At 49.5% G+C, this 18,532-nt stretch overlaps 1 protein-coding gene across 1 annotated transcript in view; it reads right to left on the reverse strand.

Moving 5' to 3' along the window:
* Positions 1-18,532, reverse strand: part of TTLL8 (tubulin tyrosine ligase like 8) — a 68,138-nt gene that overhangs the window by 1,570 nt on the left and 48,036 nt on the right. Inside the window, exons 11-14 of the mRNA XM_027854349.1 lie at positions 16,181-16,329; positions 13,673-13,916; positions 10,024-10,459; positions 8,089-8,581 (exon numbers count right to left, since the gene is read on the reverse strand). Of these exons, the coding sequence (XP_027710150.1) occupies positions 8,089-8,581; positions 10,024-10,459; positions 13,673-13,916; positions 16,181-16,329 (1,322 nt within the window). The remainder of the gene's footprint in view (positions 1-8,088; positions 8,582-10,023; positions 10,460-13,672; positions 13,917-16,180; positions 16,330-18,532) is intronic.

Here is an 18,532-nt window from a genome sequence, read left to right on the forward strand (position 1 = left end):
TTCCTCCATTCCTTCCTCTCTTCCCTCCCTTCCTTTCCTCCTTCCTTTCCTTCCTTCACTCCTTCCTCCCTTTCCTCCTTCCTTCCTTCCTCCCTCCCTTCTTTCCTTCCTTCCTCCCTTCCCTCTCTTCCTTCCTCCCTCCTTCCTTCCTCCCTCCCTTCCTCCCTCCCTCCTTCTTTCCTTCCTTCCCTCTTTCCTCCCTTCCCTCCTTCCTTCCTCCCTCTCTCCCTTCCTTCCTCCATTCCTCCCTCCCTTCCCTCTCTTCCTTCCTCCCTCCTTCTTTCCTTCCTTCCCTCCTTCCTCCTTCCCTCCCTCCTTCCTCCCTCCCTTCCCTCCCTTCCTTCCTCTCTCCTTCTTTTCTTCCTTCCCTCCTTCCTCCCTTCCCTCCCTTCCTTCCTCCCTTCTTCCCTCCTTTCTTCTTCTGGCCTCTTCTTCCACAAGTGCTGAGGAGACTCCTAGCCAGGGTAAGAGCTTCTAGGCCCTCAGGTGAGGAGGTTGCTGTATCTTGGGGGGAAGAGGAATTAGGGGGCAGTGGACTCTGCTTTGAGGAATTCCTCATGAATAAAATAGGGCTTCACTTAGTCAACATTTGAACACAAAACCATGTAATAATCACATTTATCACTGGGCATGAGAGCACTTCATAGTATTCCTCCCACTAGAAACCACTCTTCCAAGGTAGATATTCTAAGTTAGATCCATTCCACAATCCCCACTCCATAGTCACTTTTTGGGCACCTACAACGTCTCCTGCCAGGCACAGTTCTAGCTGTGGGGGAACAAAGATAAACACATGGAAAGAAATTGTCCTTCCTCCAAGTGTGTGACAGGAAGATGTGTGAGTTTTTTCACACAGGAGAGCAAGGCAATTGTGGCTGGGGGCAGAATTTGAACTGGTCCTGGGAGAGCTCCAGGAGGACCCCAGGGGACCCGGCTCCAGGAAGCCTTAGGTCATTGGTTACAAAAGGAGACAGTGACTGTCTTGACACTGTTGGAAAAGAGAGGCAGCGGCCAACCATGGGGTTTCTCCTTCTCCCCAGGTCTGGAGATGGGAACCCCAGGGGCAGGGAGGGAGGGAGGGGTGGGCAGACAGATGGAGGGAGAGTGTGGGAAGCTCACTTTGTACCCCCTGGTCTACAGGGTCTGTTTGTGAGTCGGCATCACCCTCTTCTGGGCCAATGGAGTGTGTTGGCCTCCAGTCCCAGAAAGTCCATTCTCCAGCTTGGCCTCAGGTGCTTCGCCTGTGAAGTGAGGATTTTCAAGTCCTCTGCTAGCCTTGACACCTCCAAGATCAAGCTTGGTCTTTCCCGCCATCTCCTCCTTGAGCCCTTTCTCTGAATGATGTGAATGGTGGGAGACGGTTGGGGCCTCTTCGTGACATGGTGCTTTTGAAGTTGAAACTTCTTTCAGGCTACTCAATGTCTCAGTCTTCCCTCAGACAAGGTTGAAGCAGCCAGTGATGAAATGCAGTGATCACCACTTTGACAAGAGGGTTGTCCAGCCAGGGGCAGCCACCATACCTCCTCTTTGGTGATGGTGAATTTATGTAAGGGTCTTGTCCATGATCACATGCTGTGTCTAAGAAGGACCCTCAGTGGGACAGGAAGCCAGGGAAAGTCCTCTGAACCATCCTACCTCCGTAATCACCGAAGACAAAGACGGGGTGGGGGGTGGCTGATTCAGGCAGATACATTCGTGGGGGCTCACTCAGTGGGGTCGCTGGCATCCTGCAGGGCTAGGGGGACAATTTCTGGAAGGTCTGGTGATGCTCAGAACCTGCTGTCAGAAAGGCCAGAGCCAAATATCCCAGCATTCAGTTTCCTCAGGGCATCATCGAGCCCACAGACATAGCCACACAAACAAAAGGGAATTAGACGTCTTGATTCATCTGGTTTCATTCTCTCAATAGCAGCACTATCAATCGATGTGATCTTCAATGACTTCAGTAATCACTGACTAAACATCTGTTGCCTCTAAGAGTGGTACTAGACAGACAAACTCTCAGGAATTCTAGTGGTTGCTGGACAAGCACACAAGTGTTTCTCTGAATTTTCTTACCTGTGGAATTCATATCCACCTTCTTCCCACATAATGGACCCAAACCAGGGAGTAGATGTACAAAGAATTCCCAGAAGGGTTTGGGCCAGTCAGTCAGTCAGTCAGTCAATAAAGGGGAGGGAGGGAGGGAGGGAATAAGCATTTATATAGCACCCACTACATGCCAGGCACTGTCAATAAGCCTGGGAGGTGAGTACTTTTGCTTTTATTATCCCCATTTTATAGTTGGGGAAATGAAGGAAAACAGAGGTGAAGCAACTTGCCCAGGGTCACTCAGTTAGTGTCAGTCCAAATTTGAACTCAAGTCTTCCTGACTTGAGTGCTCAATACACAGCATCACCCAGCTGCCTCAATAAACATTTATAAAGCACCTGTTGTGTCAGGCCTTGTGCTGAGCACCAGTGGACAAAAAGAAAGGCAAAAGACAGTCCCGGCTCTCAAGGAATTCACAATCTAACAGGAAAAAACCAAGACATAAAAAGACGCTGGAAAGCATTGGGGGTGGGGGGTAGGGAAAAAAGGGTACCTAGAGGGGCCTGATGAAGTCTTACAGCTGGATGTAAAATGACGAGATGGACACCCCAGTCCTCCTCCTTCAGTGACGGATCTAGGCAGGAGCCTCTGATCGCCACCCTCGACCCTCTCCAAACAGAGGCAGGGGAAAGGCCCGTGGAGAAGGCTCCATTCACTCTGTGCTCCCTTGAAATGGTGACGTTGGCACCACGCCACTAACCCTTTGTTCGGGGGGTTTCCGTCAAATCCTCCTTGGTGAAATTGACTCTTATTAAGTCTCTCAGAGTCCTGATACTGCAGGATAAGAATCCAGGTAAGGCCGCCTTCCCGTACAGAGCAGAGTTCACCAGTTGTGGCAATCCATTGGCCTGCTTTGGGGTAGATTAGGGGTACCGAGGACCCCTTTCATACTCCCTTCCTCACGAGATTACAGACCGGGAAACTCTTTGTAAAAGGGAACAGTGCTGTGCAAAGAGAAGGCTCGGGTTAGGTGAGCGGCAGGAGCCCTCACGCCCTCAGCGGGGAGCGCTTCCCAGGCAGGCGGGTCTGGATAAGCCTCACAGCTGAGCAGAGGCAAGTCCCAATTGTCAACGGTGCTCTCATCCCCTTCGCAGGCCCTATCGCTTCACTGCGTACATCGACGAATTTGGTCATCAGCGCATGAGGCGCCTGGAAAAGGGTCACCGTGTCCTTCCTTCCCTCAGGCATCTGGGAGTCTGGGAGACTGTACGGGACTCAGACCATCACTTTATACCCTCATTCTTCTATTCAACTACAAAAAGCAGACGCTTCATCCACCTGAGCAACAGAGTCCATAAAAGAATACTAGCTGGCTAGTGACTTGTCCCGGGACTCCTTCTATGAGAACCCAGCTGAAAAACAGAATTCCAAGATAAGGTTACAGATATGGACGATGGCGCTGCCATTTATGAGTCCTCCAGAGTTCGCACGTTGATTCCACAATGCTAGCACACGGCAGCAGACCCCCGGAACTCCCTCTGGCTGCTGACCCTTCAAGCTCAGGCTTCCCTCCCCATAGGCTGAGGACCACGAAATTCGCTTATGGAGATGCTGAGGCTGCTCTGGCTCCCCAGCCCCAGACCCACTCTTTGTGGTCTGGCCTTTTCCTTCAATGATAACAGTCTGTCTCGCTGGTGTAGCTTCCTTTTCCTACTCTGCTGGGCTTCTCTTTAGACCAAAGAGACAAAATCCAAGTGGGCATGAGGAATTCTGGTGATTCAGTCACTCACTCGTGCCCGAGGGAATGTAGATTATTGTCAACAGAATGTCTAGCCTGCCCCCACCTCTACAAGATCTCTGGGCTGGAAGTCCACACCATACCTGGATGAGTTGTACAATATGCCCCAGCAAATGGCCCTCCAGCCTTTGCTCAAGGCTCTCCATTGAGGGGGAACTCCCCATCTCAGGAGGCAGGCCTTTCGACATCTGTCCATCCAGCCTATGTTGATCCCATTGCTTCTAGTTCTTGAGCCCCTCTGCCATGTGACAGCCCTTCAAAACGTAATGATGGCTTCCATGTCCCCCTCCCCAAGTACTTTCCTCCCTAGGATAAGCATCTCCAGGATCTTTAATCAGTCTTGACACAGCACAGACTTCACATATCCATCATCCAATTTTCCCTTCTCTGGACGCTCTCCAGCTTACATCCAAAACTGAATACCAGATGGGGTCTGATCAGCACCAAGGATATTGGGAACTCTCCAGCCCACCCCAACCCCATTTCTCTTGAATGGGACCTAAACATGGCATTCTCTGTTAGCACAAGTAGATTTCTTCTGGCTTGGCCCAGTGGATTTCCTCATCTTTCTTTGGGCACAGTAGAGGGAGGTCCCATCTCAAAGTAGACCAGCCTCCTTGAGGGCAGGACAAAAAACTACGCATCTGCTACACGGCTCCTTTTCACTCACTATAGACAACAGTGAATTCTTCCATTGCAGAATAAGCATTTATGGAGCACCATCAACGCCGTGCCAGGTTTTGGGCATCCTGAGACAAAAGGCAAGCAATTCCTGCCCTCAGGAAGCTTACACGCTGGGGGTGGAGGGGACAACATGAATACGAATGGGTATGTGCACATACCCACACAATAAACACCAGGTAATTTATCAAAGGAAAGCACTTTTGAGTGGGTTAATCTAGACCAAATCCTGTCCCACACTGAGCCAACTGGTCTTGTAGGATAATTCAGGGACACATGCTATGTAATTCTTCTAAAAGACAGAAAGTCAGACTCAATCTCACCAATCCCTTTCCAAGCTTGGGTTGCTCCCAGAGAAACACTGGGCTGCCCAGGGAAGCACCATGGCAAGGCCTTCCATCTTTGCCAAGCACCCACTTACAGGTGGGCCCCACTACCCTACAAGGGGTCATTTGGAGCCAAATGATGCCCAGCTCTGGAATATTTAAATGCACCCAAGAAGAGAAAATAGAACCTGGGAAAACCTAACAAAAACTCACCTATCTTACAAAAGGAAATTGAACAAGCAATCCATGAGCTCCCTAAGGAAAAATCCCCAGGACCAGACAGATTCATAAGTGAATTCTACCAAACATTTAAGGAATGATTAATTTTAATACTAGATAAACTATCTGCAAAATCAGGCAAAGAAGGAATCTTACCAAATTCCTTTTATGACAAGAATAAGGTGCTGATACCTAAACTAGGAAGAACAAAAACAGAGAAAGAAAACTATAGACCAATTTCCCTACTGAATACTGATGAAAAATTTTATATAAAATACTAACAAGGAGACTACAGCAATATATCACAAATCATACACTATGACCAGGTGAGATTTATCCCAGGAATGTAGGGCTGGTTCAACATTAGGAAAACTATCAGCTTAATTGACCATATCAATAACAAAGACAACAAAAATCATATGATTATTTCAATAGATGCAAAAAGTTTTTGACAAAATACAACACTCATTCCTACTAAAAACACTAGAAAGCATGGGAATCAGAGCTTTCCTTAAAATGATAGTTAATATTTATCTAAACCCATCAGCAAGCATTATCTGTAATGTGGATAAGCTAGAAGCCTTCCCAATAAGATCAAGGGTAAAGCAAAGATGCCCATCATCACCACTGTTATTCAATATTGTATTGCTATAGCAATAAGAGAAGAAAAAGAAAGTGAACGAATTAGAATAGACAACAAGGAAACAGAACTACCATTCTTTGCAGATGATATGATGGTCCACTTAGAGAATCCTAGAGAATGTTAAGGGGCCCCCAAACTTGTCTTCTTGAGTTGCAATATTTTCCAGAAACACTACATGTCAAGGATGAAGCCCCCATCACTCCCGAGCTGACATAATTTGTTGGTTGCACCCCAATCTGGACTCTGCATGTGTCCTTGTGAGTCAAGACAGGTGCCACCCAGTCTGCACTAGACTAGGAAACTGTTTGTGCAGCTGGCACCCTTGTAGATAAGCAGACCCTCCTATCACCATGGTCTAGCAGTGCCCAAGGGAAAAGAAGGCAGCTTTTGCCATTGTCCTTCTCCTCCCCTTCACGAGGGATTAGTCCTTCTCCCCTCCCTATGACTTGCCCTTTTCTCTGTACCTTAAATATCCAAGGTTTTCCTTGCACCACTGAATTTCTTGTATCTGCACAGGAGTTCTACATGCACGTTCATTTCTCTTGTAATAAATTCAGTTGCAATGCATGTCTCATGGACTTGGAATATTTTTTGGTTAATAATAATCAACTTAAAAACTAGTTGAAATAATTAACCACTTCAGGAAAGTTGCAGGATATAAAATAAACCATCAGAATTTCTGTATATTACCAATAAAGTCCAGCAGCAAGAGATAGAAAATGAAATCCCATTTAAAATAACTACAGACAATATAAAATACTCGGGAATTTACCCACCGAGACAAACCTCGGACTATATGAACACAATGGCAAAATGCTCATATGAACTGATGCAGAGTGAAGTGAGCAGAACCAGGAGAACAGTGTACATGCTTAACAGCAATGTCGTGTGATGGTGAATTGTGAATGACTTAGCTATTCTCAGCAATACAATGATCCAAAAGACTCATGAAGAAAAATGCGATCCACCTTCAGCTGTAAGAACTGATGCAGTCTGAGTGAAGATCAGAACATTCTGTTTTTCACTTTATTTATCTTGGGTTGTATTGTTGAGATTTTGGGTCTGTGTTTTCTTTCAAACACGACTAATATGGAAATATGTTCTGCATGACTGCATGTGTATAACCTACGTCAAATTGCTTGCCTTCTCAATGAGGGGGGAGAAGAGGGAGGGTGGGAGAAAATTTGGAACTCAAAAAAAATTTAAATGAATGTTAAATTGTTCTTACATGTAATTGGAAAAAACATAAATATTTTCACTTAAAAAAATAAATGCACCCAGAGCAGAAGCCATAGCCACATTCACAGAATCTTAAACAATCAGGAACACTAAGATCTTCCTCACTGACAACCAAAAATCACAATGGCAGAATAACCACAACCATTATAAGCCTTCTATAAGGCTTCCGGGATACAAGAGACCTGGCCCTAGAGCCAGGAAGGCCTGAGTTCAAATCCTGACTCAGACATTTACTAGCTGCAGGACCCTGGGTAAGACACTTTAGCTCTCTCAGCCCCAGTTTCCTCACCTGTACAACGGGATCATTAACAGCACTTAACTCATAGGATTGCTGTTAGGATCAGATCAAATAACACATACATTACATATATACATATGCATACACATAGAGGTATATGTTCACATATAACACACATATGTATACAACCAATGAATAAACACACATTGCATGCACACATGCAGGCATACATGCACACATGTGTACAGGCGTGATATACACACACGTAACACATGTGTGCATGGGTGTGATGCTTCGCGTTGTACGTGCCGCATGTGGCATGTGAGTATTGTGCACACATGTCGATGTGTGCATGTACAATACTCACATACATAGATAGCACTTACTCAGCCTTAAAGGACTGTATAAGTGCTAGTGATGGTGCTGCAGCTGACTGTCTCAGACCCCAGATTTTACAAAGGAGGGGAACCGAGCCCCAGAGAGGGCAGGAATCTTGCCTACGGTACTCACAAGAGTTTAGGTTAGAACCCAAGCCTTCTCCCCCCAGATCCCAGATTCTGTCCACTGCCCCAGGCTTCTTTCCCCACAGAGTATCCAGAGTCCTCATGTCCCCAAACCCTCCAGGACAGGGCAGGCGCACAGACAATCGAGGCTCATTGCATAGAGCTGGCTCTGGGCTTTCCCAAAGCTCTCCTGAGCACCATGAGGCAGGGCTCAAGTCCAGGTGGGGGATGACTTATTTTAATGATGAGGAAAATGGGGCCCCGAGAGGTGCCAATGGCCTGGCAGCTGCCCCAAGCACCTTGGGCTGTGCCCTCCTGGGTGACCAGAGGGGCTCCTGCAGAGCCTGGCACGGCTCGGCTCACTGACAATGGGCAGGCTGGGGTGGGGGAGGGGACATAGCAAAGGTTACCTGAGCCTCTGGGCGGCTGGAACACAGGGTTCTCCAAGGACCGGATGCTCTGCAGCACAGAGGCGATGGAGGCAGTACTTAATATATCAGTGTCCACAAGCTTTGTTGTCTTAGTTCTGGGAAACACAGCTTTATGGGAAATGTTTTCTAGGCGTCGAATCGCAAAAGAGGGAAATTCCATATTGCTGAGGGTCTTTGTGTAGACCGAGTTTATCTTGTACGTTCTTCCCGACCCTCTCTTCAAAGGCATCAGTAAGAGGCAGGGAGGTCCCTTGTCTTCTCTCATTTTCACGTCCTGCTTGGGAGATGTTGTCTGCTCAGACAGCTGGTCCTGTTGGGAGCTGAAGCATCTGTTTCGCAGCACGAGCCCAGCTGGCAGGGGGCTCCTGAGGCTGATGTTGGTAATGGGAGTCATATGTCTCCTTCCTTTCTGAATGTTGAAGCCTTCCACGAAGAGGTTGGGGCCGCTGAATGGGGGCAGTTCCACAGCAGGCTGGGGAGAGACAAAAATCAGCCTGAGAAAGTATCTGCCCTGGAGAGCTCCCCTACACCGGGGAGCCCATCTGCCAGGCGGCACTGGCATCTCCAGTTAAGGGGAGGGGGTCAGCCAGGTCAGGGTCCTGCAGCTAGTAAATGTCTGAGTCAGGATTTGAACTCAGGCCTTCCTGGCTCTAGGGCCAGGTCTCTTGTATCCTGGAAGCCTTATAGAAGGCTTATAATGGTTGTGGTTATTCTGCCATTGTGATTTTTGGTTGTCAGTGAGGAAGATCTTAGTGTTCCTGATTGTTTAAGATTCTGTGAATGTGGCTATGGCTTCTGCTCTGGGTGCATTTATTTTTTTAAGTGAAAATATTTATGTTTTTTCCAATTACATGTAAGAACAATTTTACCTGTCATGGTAAGGCAGGGAGGTACTAAGGAAGAGACAGAGACAGGGCTCATGGGACATCAGCCAGAATCCCTTCAAGGTGAGAACAGGGCACCAAGGCTCCTCCCCATCAGCCACAGGGGATGGCTAGACCTTTGAAGGAAGACGCACCTGTCCCCTGAAACGCCAGCCCCAAGCTGCCTACCTCACTCCTCTTTCCTCTTTGCAGGCTGCCCTATCTAGGTGCCCACATCATTGCCTAGATTTACACTGCTGTGCCTTCACCATGGGCTGCTCACCCAGGAGTGCATGGCCCGAGCTGCTCGGGGCAGCTGCTTCCTAAGAACAAATTAAACACAGTAACTAATAAACCCTTCCAGCTCTGACATTCTGGGACTTCTCCTTCATCAAGTCTTTATTACACAAAGCCCTGGGGTGGGTGGGGTTGAAAATCCAAGAAGTCTGCCCTCTATCAGGAAATGAAGATGTGTAAACAGGCAATGGCCTTCATAACGAGCTGGCTTTTTTATATGGCGCTTGGTGGTTTGCAAGCCCTTTGCACAAATTATCTTTGTTGGCTCCTCCCACTCCTAGGAGGCAGGACAACAGTCTGTGGCAGAGCTGAGCCCCCACCCACTTCACCTGTGCCCAGCACCCTTGGCTGTATGTCACATGCTGTCCCCCAGGCCTAGTGAGCAAGTGCCCTCCAAACCCAGGAAGGCTCCCTGGAAGAGACAGCTTCGAGCTGGGCTTGAAGGGCTGGATGGGAGGTAGAGATCTGGGGAGCAGGAAATAGGGGGTAGGTTTAGGGAAGTGAGAAGCCCAGGATGTTCAGAGCATCCCACACATGTAGGGTCACAGTGAATGCCAGTCTAAAGACGGTGGATGCCGTTCTCCTCCCAAAGCCATTCTGAACCTCAGTCTCAATAAGAGTCATCAGGGACCTCCGTGGGCATCTGGGGCCCTTCTCTAATGTCGCCAATAAGCGACCCCTCCCCCAGAGACCTCGGAGCTGACATCTGGCCGGTACGCAACCCACCTGGGGACCCATGCGTCCTGCAGCTTACCTGTCTCCACAGGAGTTCAAAGTTGCCAATGTCACAGTTGCGGTCAGTTTTTCTGTCAACAACGACCTTGATGGTATCCTCTTGTACTTGGGCGCAAAGCTGTGCTGTGACAGGTGTGGACGGGAACATGGTGGGGCTGGAGTTGATCTCGATGAGCCACGGCTTGAAATCCTTGCTGAGGATGAAGTCGGCGCCGTAGAGCTCGAAGCTGTTTTTGCGGGCCTCCACGTGGTCCTGGGCCACTTTCATGGTGTGGGTGATGGCCTTCTTCATGGACGGGTAGATGATGTTGTGCCAGATGTGGCCCTGGCCCCGCCTCTTCAAGTACTCCTGGAACTTGGTGCTGGTCCACATGTTGTAGCAGGGGAGCAGAGGGCTGCGGTCCTTGGCGTTCTTAAAATGCTTCTGGATGGAGTTGTTACAAAGATGAATGGAGCTGAAAAGAACACATGAGGCAGCCGTCAGTCCTGTGGGGGCACCCCCACCCTGGACCCAGAGCCTCCGGGGCCAGCCCACCAGCCTCAGTGCTTCCCTGCTCTCTGCCCCAGGGGCACAGAGAGCTTGGGGCCTGCCCCTGGTCTCCCCTCCGCTCAGACAGCACTTTGGTTCTGAGAAGGCCTGACCTTGGGCCACTCTTGCTGTCAAGAGCCCAAGGAGGGAACAACCATAACCTTGATGAGAGTCAGGGGGCTTTGATGAGGGATAGCTGAAATTTTGTCATCATTGCCACAGCTAATTCACAAAGACCTTCCTAAAGCAAAACCAGACCACCAGCTCCACCCTGGGACTGACCTTCGGCCACCCTTCCACAGGTCACAGGCAGCCAGAGAGGGACCTCCTCCCTCCCCCCGAGGCCTTCCCCTGTGGCCTCCTCTGCCAGGCCTATGGAGCTACTCTCCAGACCACTGGCAGCAGGAAGGATCAGGCAGGAAACTAGCTTTCAGATCATTGACTGGGAGAAGCAAAAACAAGGTCTATCTCTTCAGTCCCGAAGAGTCCAGGGTCTTGGCCTCCTTGAGACCACTAAAATCAGTTCCCAAATCTCAGTCCCCCCTGTCCCTAGCCCCCGTCAAAGTTCACCGGAGGAAAGAGTGAGAGGTGAGGCTAGAGGCCCTCACCAAGGAGAAAGCGCTCACCTGCCTCGGGTTGGCAACCTTAAAGGCTGATGCTGGGGGGGCCGAGGTTCAGTCAATTTTGACCGAAACACCTCGCTCCCTCCCTGTGCAGATCCCAGGGTGCTGTCTGCAAAGCTCACAGCTATTCCCAGGGAGATTAACTTTTAAAAATTGACTGGCCACCCACTGACCCACTGTCTCCTCTATGACACTCATGTGAAAATTCTTCTCCCGAGATATCTACTGCAACACACCCCGCCCGCCCTGCCCAACGCACACACACACACACACACACACACACACACACACACACACTCTCACACACACTCACACACTCACACACATGCACGCGCACACACACACACACAGACACTCTCACACACTTTTTAGTACTTAAATTTGTGAGATGACTCCAAAGAAGGGGATATAGAACAACTCTAGTTCAAAGACAAAGGTGTGACAGCAAGTTTCTCTTGGCAACACAGGACACTCATGACTTACGGAGGATACAGAAATCTCCATCGTCCCCCTTTCCAAACATTTGCCCACCACCTTCCATCATCAGAAATGGATTTCATGTGAGGATCTGACATTCACGATAGAACGAGCTTTTAAAAATGCAAATGATAAGGATTCAGACCAGCTTCTGATCTAAATGAAACAAAGTGTACAGATCCTACTTGTGAGTCTAAAGCCAGGCAGCAGAAAAGCCACAAAGAGGCTGTGGGAGCACCTTCTGAATGTGTGAGGGTTCAAGTATTTATGCAGTGCCTGCTAGGATCAGGGAAGGCATTTCTTAAAATGCTGGTCTCCACCCTCAGGAAGCTGGGTCTCCTGGGGTGGGGCCAGCAGGGCTAGGACATGGTGCACATGAGCAGAATTCCAGGTAGAGTGGGCGTGTAGAAGGAGCTCCAGGCAAAGAACCAAGGGAAAACCCATGGTGAGAAATCTTTCCTCTGGGGAGATTAGGGAAAGCTTAGTAAATCTGATGGAAGAAGATTCTGGAACTTGGAGGTGAGGAAGGAGGAACTCCTGGACCATGGCGGAACAGGCAGGTAGAGGAGGGAGACAGCTTGGAAGCAGGATGCTACAGCGGAGAGAGAGGTGACTCTGAGAGCCACAGGACCCGGGATCAGATCTAGCCTCTGATGCCAACTACATACATGACCTTAAGCCTCTGTTTCTGTATGTGTAAAGTGAGGGGGCTGGGCGAGGTGAGCTGTGTGGAGCACAGAGGGAAGGAAAGGGGCTGGGGACAGACAGGCTACAAAGGGGCATGAACGGTGACCTAGCTACCTAAAGCTGGGCCTGAGAGTCTATTAGCTGTGGGTCAAGAAGCCCCAAAATACAGATGGACCACCAGCTTGGACCCCCTCCCAGATCGGGCCCCTCACCCTGGAATGGCCCTTTCTTATCGCGCTGCTGGGCACGAGGCCGAGGCGTCCATGGGTGAGAAGAGCAGGCCATCATCAGAGGAGTTCCATCTACATACATACATCACATGTGTGTGCACGTACATGTAAAATCCATCTAAAGTGCAGAGGAAGGTGGAGGCTGCTGGCCGTGGAGGCAGGAGGTGTGGGTTTCTGTCCTGGATCTTGACCTTCCTCACTGTGTGATGTAAGACACCAGCCCCTCTCTGAGTCTGTCCTCTTGTTCATAAAATAAACGATCTGAAAGGTCCCTTCCTGTTCTAAACCTCAAGATTCACACACACACACACACACACACTCACACACGCATACATGCACACACACATACATACACACGCATACATACACACACACACGCATACACGCACACACACACACACACACACACACACACACACACACACTCCTGTAGGGAAGGCAGGAAAGAATGTGCCAGAGCCCAGGGAGGTCCCTGATGGGGCTAGCCTTCCTTTCATTCTGACTTCAGTCTCTATCTGCCAGTCCACAAACCCCCGTGTGCTTCACGAGGCAGGAGGCACACATGAGGCCTGGCCAGTCGTGGACAGGCTCCCGGGCCAAGGAGGTGAGAGAGGCCAGACAGGGGGACTGAGGCCTCGCCACTGCACCCTCACTCCCCAGCCAGGCCCAGGGCACTGGCATTTTGTGTGCCGGGAGCTCCCTGGTGGTTAATCTTCTCCCCGAAGCAGATGCTGGGACCACCCAAGGCTTGGAGCCAAAAGGGCACACTGAAGAGAAAGGCAGCGCTGAGCTCTCAGGCACCTTCACTACGTTCATATTTCGAAAGCTTTGCCACAGAATCCCCAGGATGCCCCACTGACACTGACTCATTAGTTCTCAAACCTGTGGCCTCGCCAGTGGGTGAGTCACCACTAAGGCTTGCTACTGGCCCTCCCATGAGAGGAGAACCCTCAGCTGACGCCTCCTGCTCGCCTGCTGAAACAATCCATCAATAGCTGTTAGAAATGTAAGGACACGCAAGTCAGCAAACAATGTAAGGGAAGTGGGGAGTCAGAGGTGACGTCCTTTCAGGGGGCGGCTTCCATCTCAGAGGCACCGTGGCCTTCCGTCTGGGGTACTCACCTGTCCAAACTGTCTAAGGAGAACCGCTGAGTCGAGAACCTCAAGTAACTTTCTTTGTAGAACCAAATGGTCAGAGGGTTCCAATCTGTGACGAGGAACCACTGTCTAATATCAAACTTGGTGTCATAAATCAGCAGGGGCGTCTCAATGTACTTTTGGACCACCCATTTGTTATCCTTGGAAGGAATGTTATCCGGTGTCACAAGCTTCATAATTTCTTCCACTCTGTCCATACATACGATGTCTGAAAGGAAACGACATCGCACTAAGGTCAGACACCCATGGAGGCCAGGGCTGACAGCACCCCAGCTGCCATACTCTCCTGCTTAGGAAAGTCGGGCAAGGTGGTATCCCTCCTTCCTCAGCCATAAGCGAGATTCCCAGTGGTGAAAACACAGGATGCCCATGAGGCAGAGAGGGGCATTCATCACCATCACCCAACCCATGACAGTGCGCCTGCCAAGCACGAAGACCCAGGCAAGGAGGATTCTCCTCCTGTTTCAGTGGATGAGAGGGGATGGGAGGAAGAAACTTTAACATCTGTCTCCTATTTTTTTTATCTCCCTCCATCATCATCCCCTCTTTCCCATGGATCCATAATCTCTTCCTTGCCAACTGCTTTCTCCTTCTTTGCCTCTAACCTGCTCCGTCCTCCCTGCCTTTCACACTTTGGTTCCATCTTTTTCCTGCCCTCCGATGACAAGCTTTTTAAAAATGCTGTCCATGCCCTCTCTCCCCACACTCTCTGAAGCCCCCACCAGTCTACTTTTCAGTAGACCGTTCTGTCAAAGGTTGTGGGGAGTTCCTAACCATTAGCTGCAATGGACCTTGTTGGGTTTTTTGTCCTTCTCTTCTGGCCCTAACGAATCTCTGAATCCAGGTACTTGCTCCCTTCTGCAGGAACCTTTCAGCCTCCCCTTCCCTGGCTCTCCACCCTGCCCCTGGCCTTTGCTAGGGAGGTTCCTGGGGCACTGCCCTAGGCCCTCTTCTCTTCACTCTCTCCCTTGGCAATCTCATTCACTCCCACACCTTCAACCAACCCACTGACCAAGTGTTTATCAAGCCAGGCACTGGAGATCCAAGCATGAAGAACAAACAAGCCCTCCCGGCACAGAGCTGACACCTTACGGCTCTCTGCCTCGACTTCCCCACAGACTCCACATGTCCACAATAGAGTTTGGCATCTTTCCTGTCTATCTGCTCCTCCACCATATCACCATTCGCTCTCCAGTGGCTCTCGAGAGCCTGGCCAATGAAGACCATCCAGGCACCTCAGCCTCGTCTTTCCAGCCCACGCCGGCCTGCTGTCCATTCTTTTTCTATTACTGCCCTGGCATCCCCCGGAGGAGTGAGCGCCTCTATACTTTGGCCAGGCAGCTCTTGGTGCCACCTCCTCTAGGAAGCCTGCTCTGATTCCTCCTGTCCTGGAAGAACCTTCTCCCCCCAACCTCAGACCGTGCTATGTTCTTCTAGCTCCTTTATTGCGTAATACTGTTACATAATATTTACTACATACTATCCCTTATCGCATGTTGTATCTGGGTTTGTGGTGTTTTAATCTCTTGAGGGGGCAAGAAGCAAGTTTTATTTTTATCTTGTACCTCCCCCACAGAGCAAGTTTTAAAATAATATTTGTTGCCGTCTGTAGAGCCAAACCCCACCTTCACTGACCCACGCCACCTCTGTGACGTTACCCACGGAGCATGCCCGGGGAAGGCTGGGCGGGGGTGGGTGGGTAGTGAATCACTTCTGATGGAGACAGTGTCATATATACACAGAGGTGGTTTTCTATGACAGCCAGGTGGGACAGCGGACAGGGCGCGGTCCCAGGAGTCTGGAAGACCAGAGTTCAAATCTTGCCTCAGACTTATTAGCTGAGTGGCCCTGGGGCAAGTCCCTTAACCTCTGTCTTGTTTCCTCATCTGTAAAATGGGGCTAATAACAGCACTGGCCTCCCAGGGGTGTTGGGAGGATTGAATGAAGATCGCACCTGTATAAATGATAGAGTCTGAGGGTTAGATTCTGACTCAGACTCCAGCAGAGTGAGGATGGTTATGTGCACCACTGAGAGCCTCTGCTGGCTCTCTCCAGGGCATTGTGCAGAGCCTGACACACAGTAGGTGCTTAATAAAGGTCCAGTGACCGATCGATCCTCAGATTCTGAGGGAATTCTTTGCAATGGCTACATTTATGTGGACGTATTGTTAAGTATCTGAATGGGCCTGGCTGTCTCAGTGAAACCCACTCAAGGGTCTGTAACTGTGCTGGGATGGAAAGAATCCTGGACCTGGGAGTAAGAAGACACAAATTTGGTTCTTCTCTTTCCATCAACCAGCTGAGATGCGTTGGGCAAAGTCTCCCCTCTCTGTGCCTCAGTTTCTCCACCTGTAAAATGGACAAGTGGAAAGAGAACCAGGAGCAGATCCCAGGCCTCCTGACTCCTACCCGATTCCCCAGGTGAGAGCACATCTTACAGCTTTTTGGAAAGCTCTTTGTGAGGCCCCTTACCTCTGCCTCGAGATTTGGCGCCTGGCTTTAAGATCCAGATGTTCCTCATGCCATCAATTTCAGACTGGGGGTTCACCGACATGATTTTATTCAGAATACTCTGACACTGGGAAAGGTAACTCTTTGAACTGGAAATACAAGCATCACCACTAAAAACAAAAACCGAGAAAATCCATTAGAATTCAAGTAGCTCATTTCCCACAAAGTCTTCATTCTGGGGAATCCTCAAGGAAAATGGGGCAGGAGGAGACAGAATTTTCCCATGACTAAGGGTGAACAGACTCCTCAACTCATCCTGTGAGAAGGGGATGGGGTGAACTGTGATAGGATGTGGCCTGGAAAGCGTAGGGAGACAAACCATCCGTTTGGGGTCATACGGCCTCTGGACAGTCTTGGCCCAGAATTTCCACCTGCCTTTTGATGCCCAAGTGAAATGTTGTTTCCTCCAGGCAGCCTTCCTGATCTGTCCCTCTTTTACTGACCAAGTCATATCAGTAGTGAAACTTTCTGTATCTGCCTCTTCTGTACCACCCCCCTCCCTAGGACTGTAAGCTCCATGAGGGCAAGAACTAGCCCTGATCTGTTGGCTCTGGGTGACACCAGAAGCTGCTCCTTTCTCCTAATGGTGGAAACCAGAGAGAAAAGGGAGAGTTCTCTGAGCGGCCTCAGAGCTGTGCTGGGTTCCAGTTCTCCTAGGAAGAAGACATGACCTCCACAACCACTAATATCCTGCCAAGGGATCAACAATCCTCAGCCTCAAGCTCACCTGGGAGGGATACAAACCAGTTCCCGCAAAATGCCCTCCAGAAGCTAATATCTCTCCCTTCATAGACGGCGAGCTTCCTGAGAGCATTTGTGGCCCCAGCACCCATCACAAGGTGCCTGGCAAACAGTAGGTACCTTAATAAATGCTTGTGATTGATGCCTCTCCATGGGATAAAAGCACTACTCATGACAGCAGAAAATCAATCTACTATAGAAGTAGTAGATCCTAAGCGTCAGCCACTCAAGGAGAGCAAAGAGACCGCGGGACAGAGGAGGGTTTCACACAAGAGGTGAAGTGAGAAAGCAAGCGCGTAGGGTTTCAGGCTGAGGGAGCACATTGACAACATGAGCACAATTCCACAAGGAAGAAATCACAATTCTTGGAGACGGTGGATGGGAAAGGGAGACAAGTAGACCAGCCTGGCTAAGGCAGGAATTTAACACAGCAGGAAGATTTGGGGTTTCCTCTATGGCAGGACAATCTCCCAACAATGCAGGTTTCATCCCACGCTGAGCAGCTCTTACCCATGTCCTCTCATGAGTCATTCACAGGGCATCTACCCAATGTGTCGCCTTCTACATCCACTGGCCTTGTGTGAGAGTTCTTCAAGTAATGTCTGGACAGCCACTTGGTGAGATTCTTTTTTCAGTTGTGGGACCAGAAGGTCACCTAGGTCCGATGTGATCGGCTTGTGTTTTTTCTAGTCATATGACTTCCCAATAACACTCTTTCCCCTTCTCCTAAGCAGTCTGTTCACATAGTAGGTACTATGTGCCTGGCACTATATTATCTCATTTGATTTTCATAATCACCCTAGCAGGTGGGAGAGAAATACTATTATTATCCCTATTTTACAGATGAGGAAACTGAGGCAAAAAGAGGTTATAAGTGATTTGCCCAGGGCCACCCAGCTAGTAAGTGTCTGTGGCGACATTTGAACTCAGGTTTTCCTGACTCCAAGCCGGCTGCTCTGTGCATCGTGTTATCACCTAACTGCCTCTAGCGGTTACTAAAAGTCTTTTAGATAAGAAATGGTAGACCTAAAGCAGAGGTGGGGAAGCTATGGCTTCAAGACTACATCTGGCCCTCTAGATCCTCAAGTGCGGCCCTTTGACTGAATCCAAACTTCACAGAACAAATCCCCTTCATAAAAGGATTTGTTCTGTAAAACTTGGGCTCAGTCAAAAAGCCTTACCCAAGCACCTAGAGGGTCACATGTGGCCTCGAGCCCACAGCTTCCCCACCCCTGACCTAAAGACTAGTAATAATACAAATCAGGTCCTTATGACTTCTCTCTGTTCCTCACCCAAAGCACTCCTCTCCCATCTCCAAGCCTTTGTACTGACCACCCCCTGCCCCCTGCCTGGTATGCCCTCCCTCCTCACCTCCACCTCATAACACCCCTCACTTCCTTCAAGATGAAGGTCAAGTACCACCTTCTGCACCAAGTCTTTGCTGATCCCCTCAAATTGCTAGTGTCCTCTTTCTCTAACCACCTTGCATTTTATTCCCTATATTATATATACATATGCATATATGTATATATGCACACATGTACACAATATACACATACATATTGCCTTCCT

The sequence above is a fragment of the Vombatus ursinus genome, unplaced genomic scaffold (genome assembly GCF_900497805.2).
Source record: "Vombatus ursinus unplaced genomic scaffold, bare-nosed wombat genome assembly UNPS02010394.1, whole genome shotgun sequence".
NCBI classification, from domain to species: Eukaryota; Metazoa; Chordata; class Mammalia; order Diprotodontia; family Vombatidae; genus Vombatus; species Vombatus ursinus.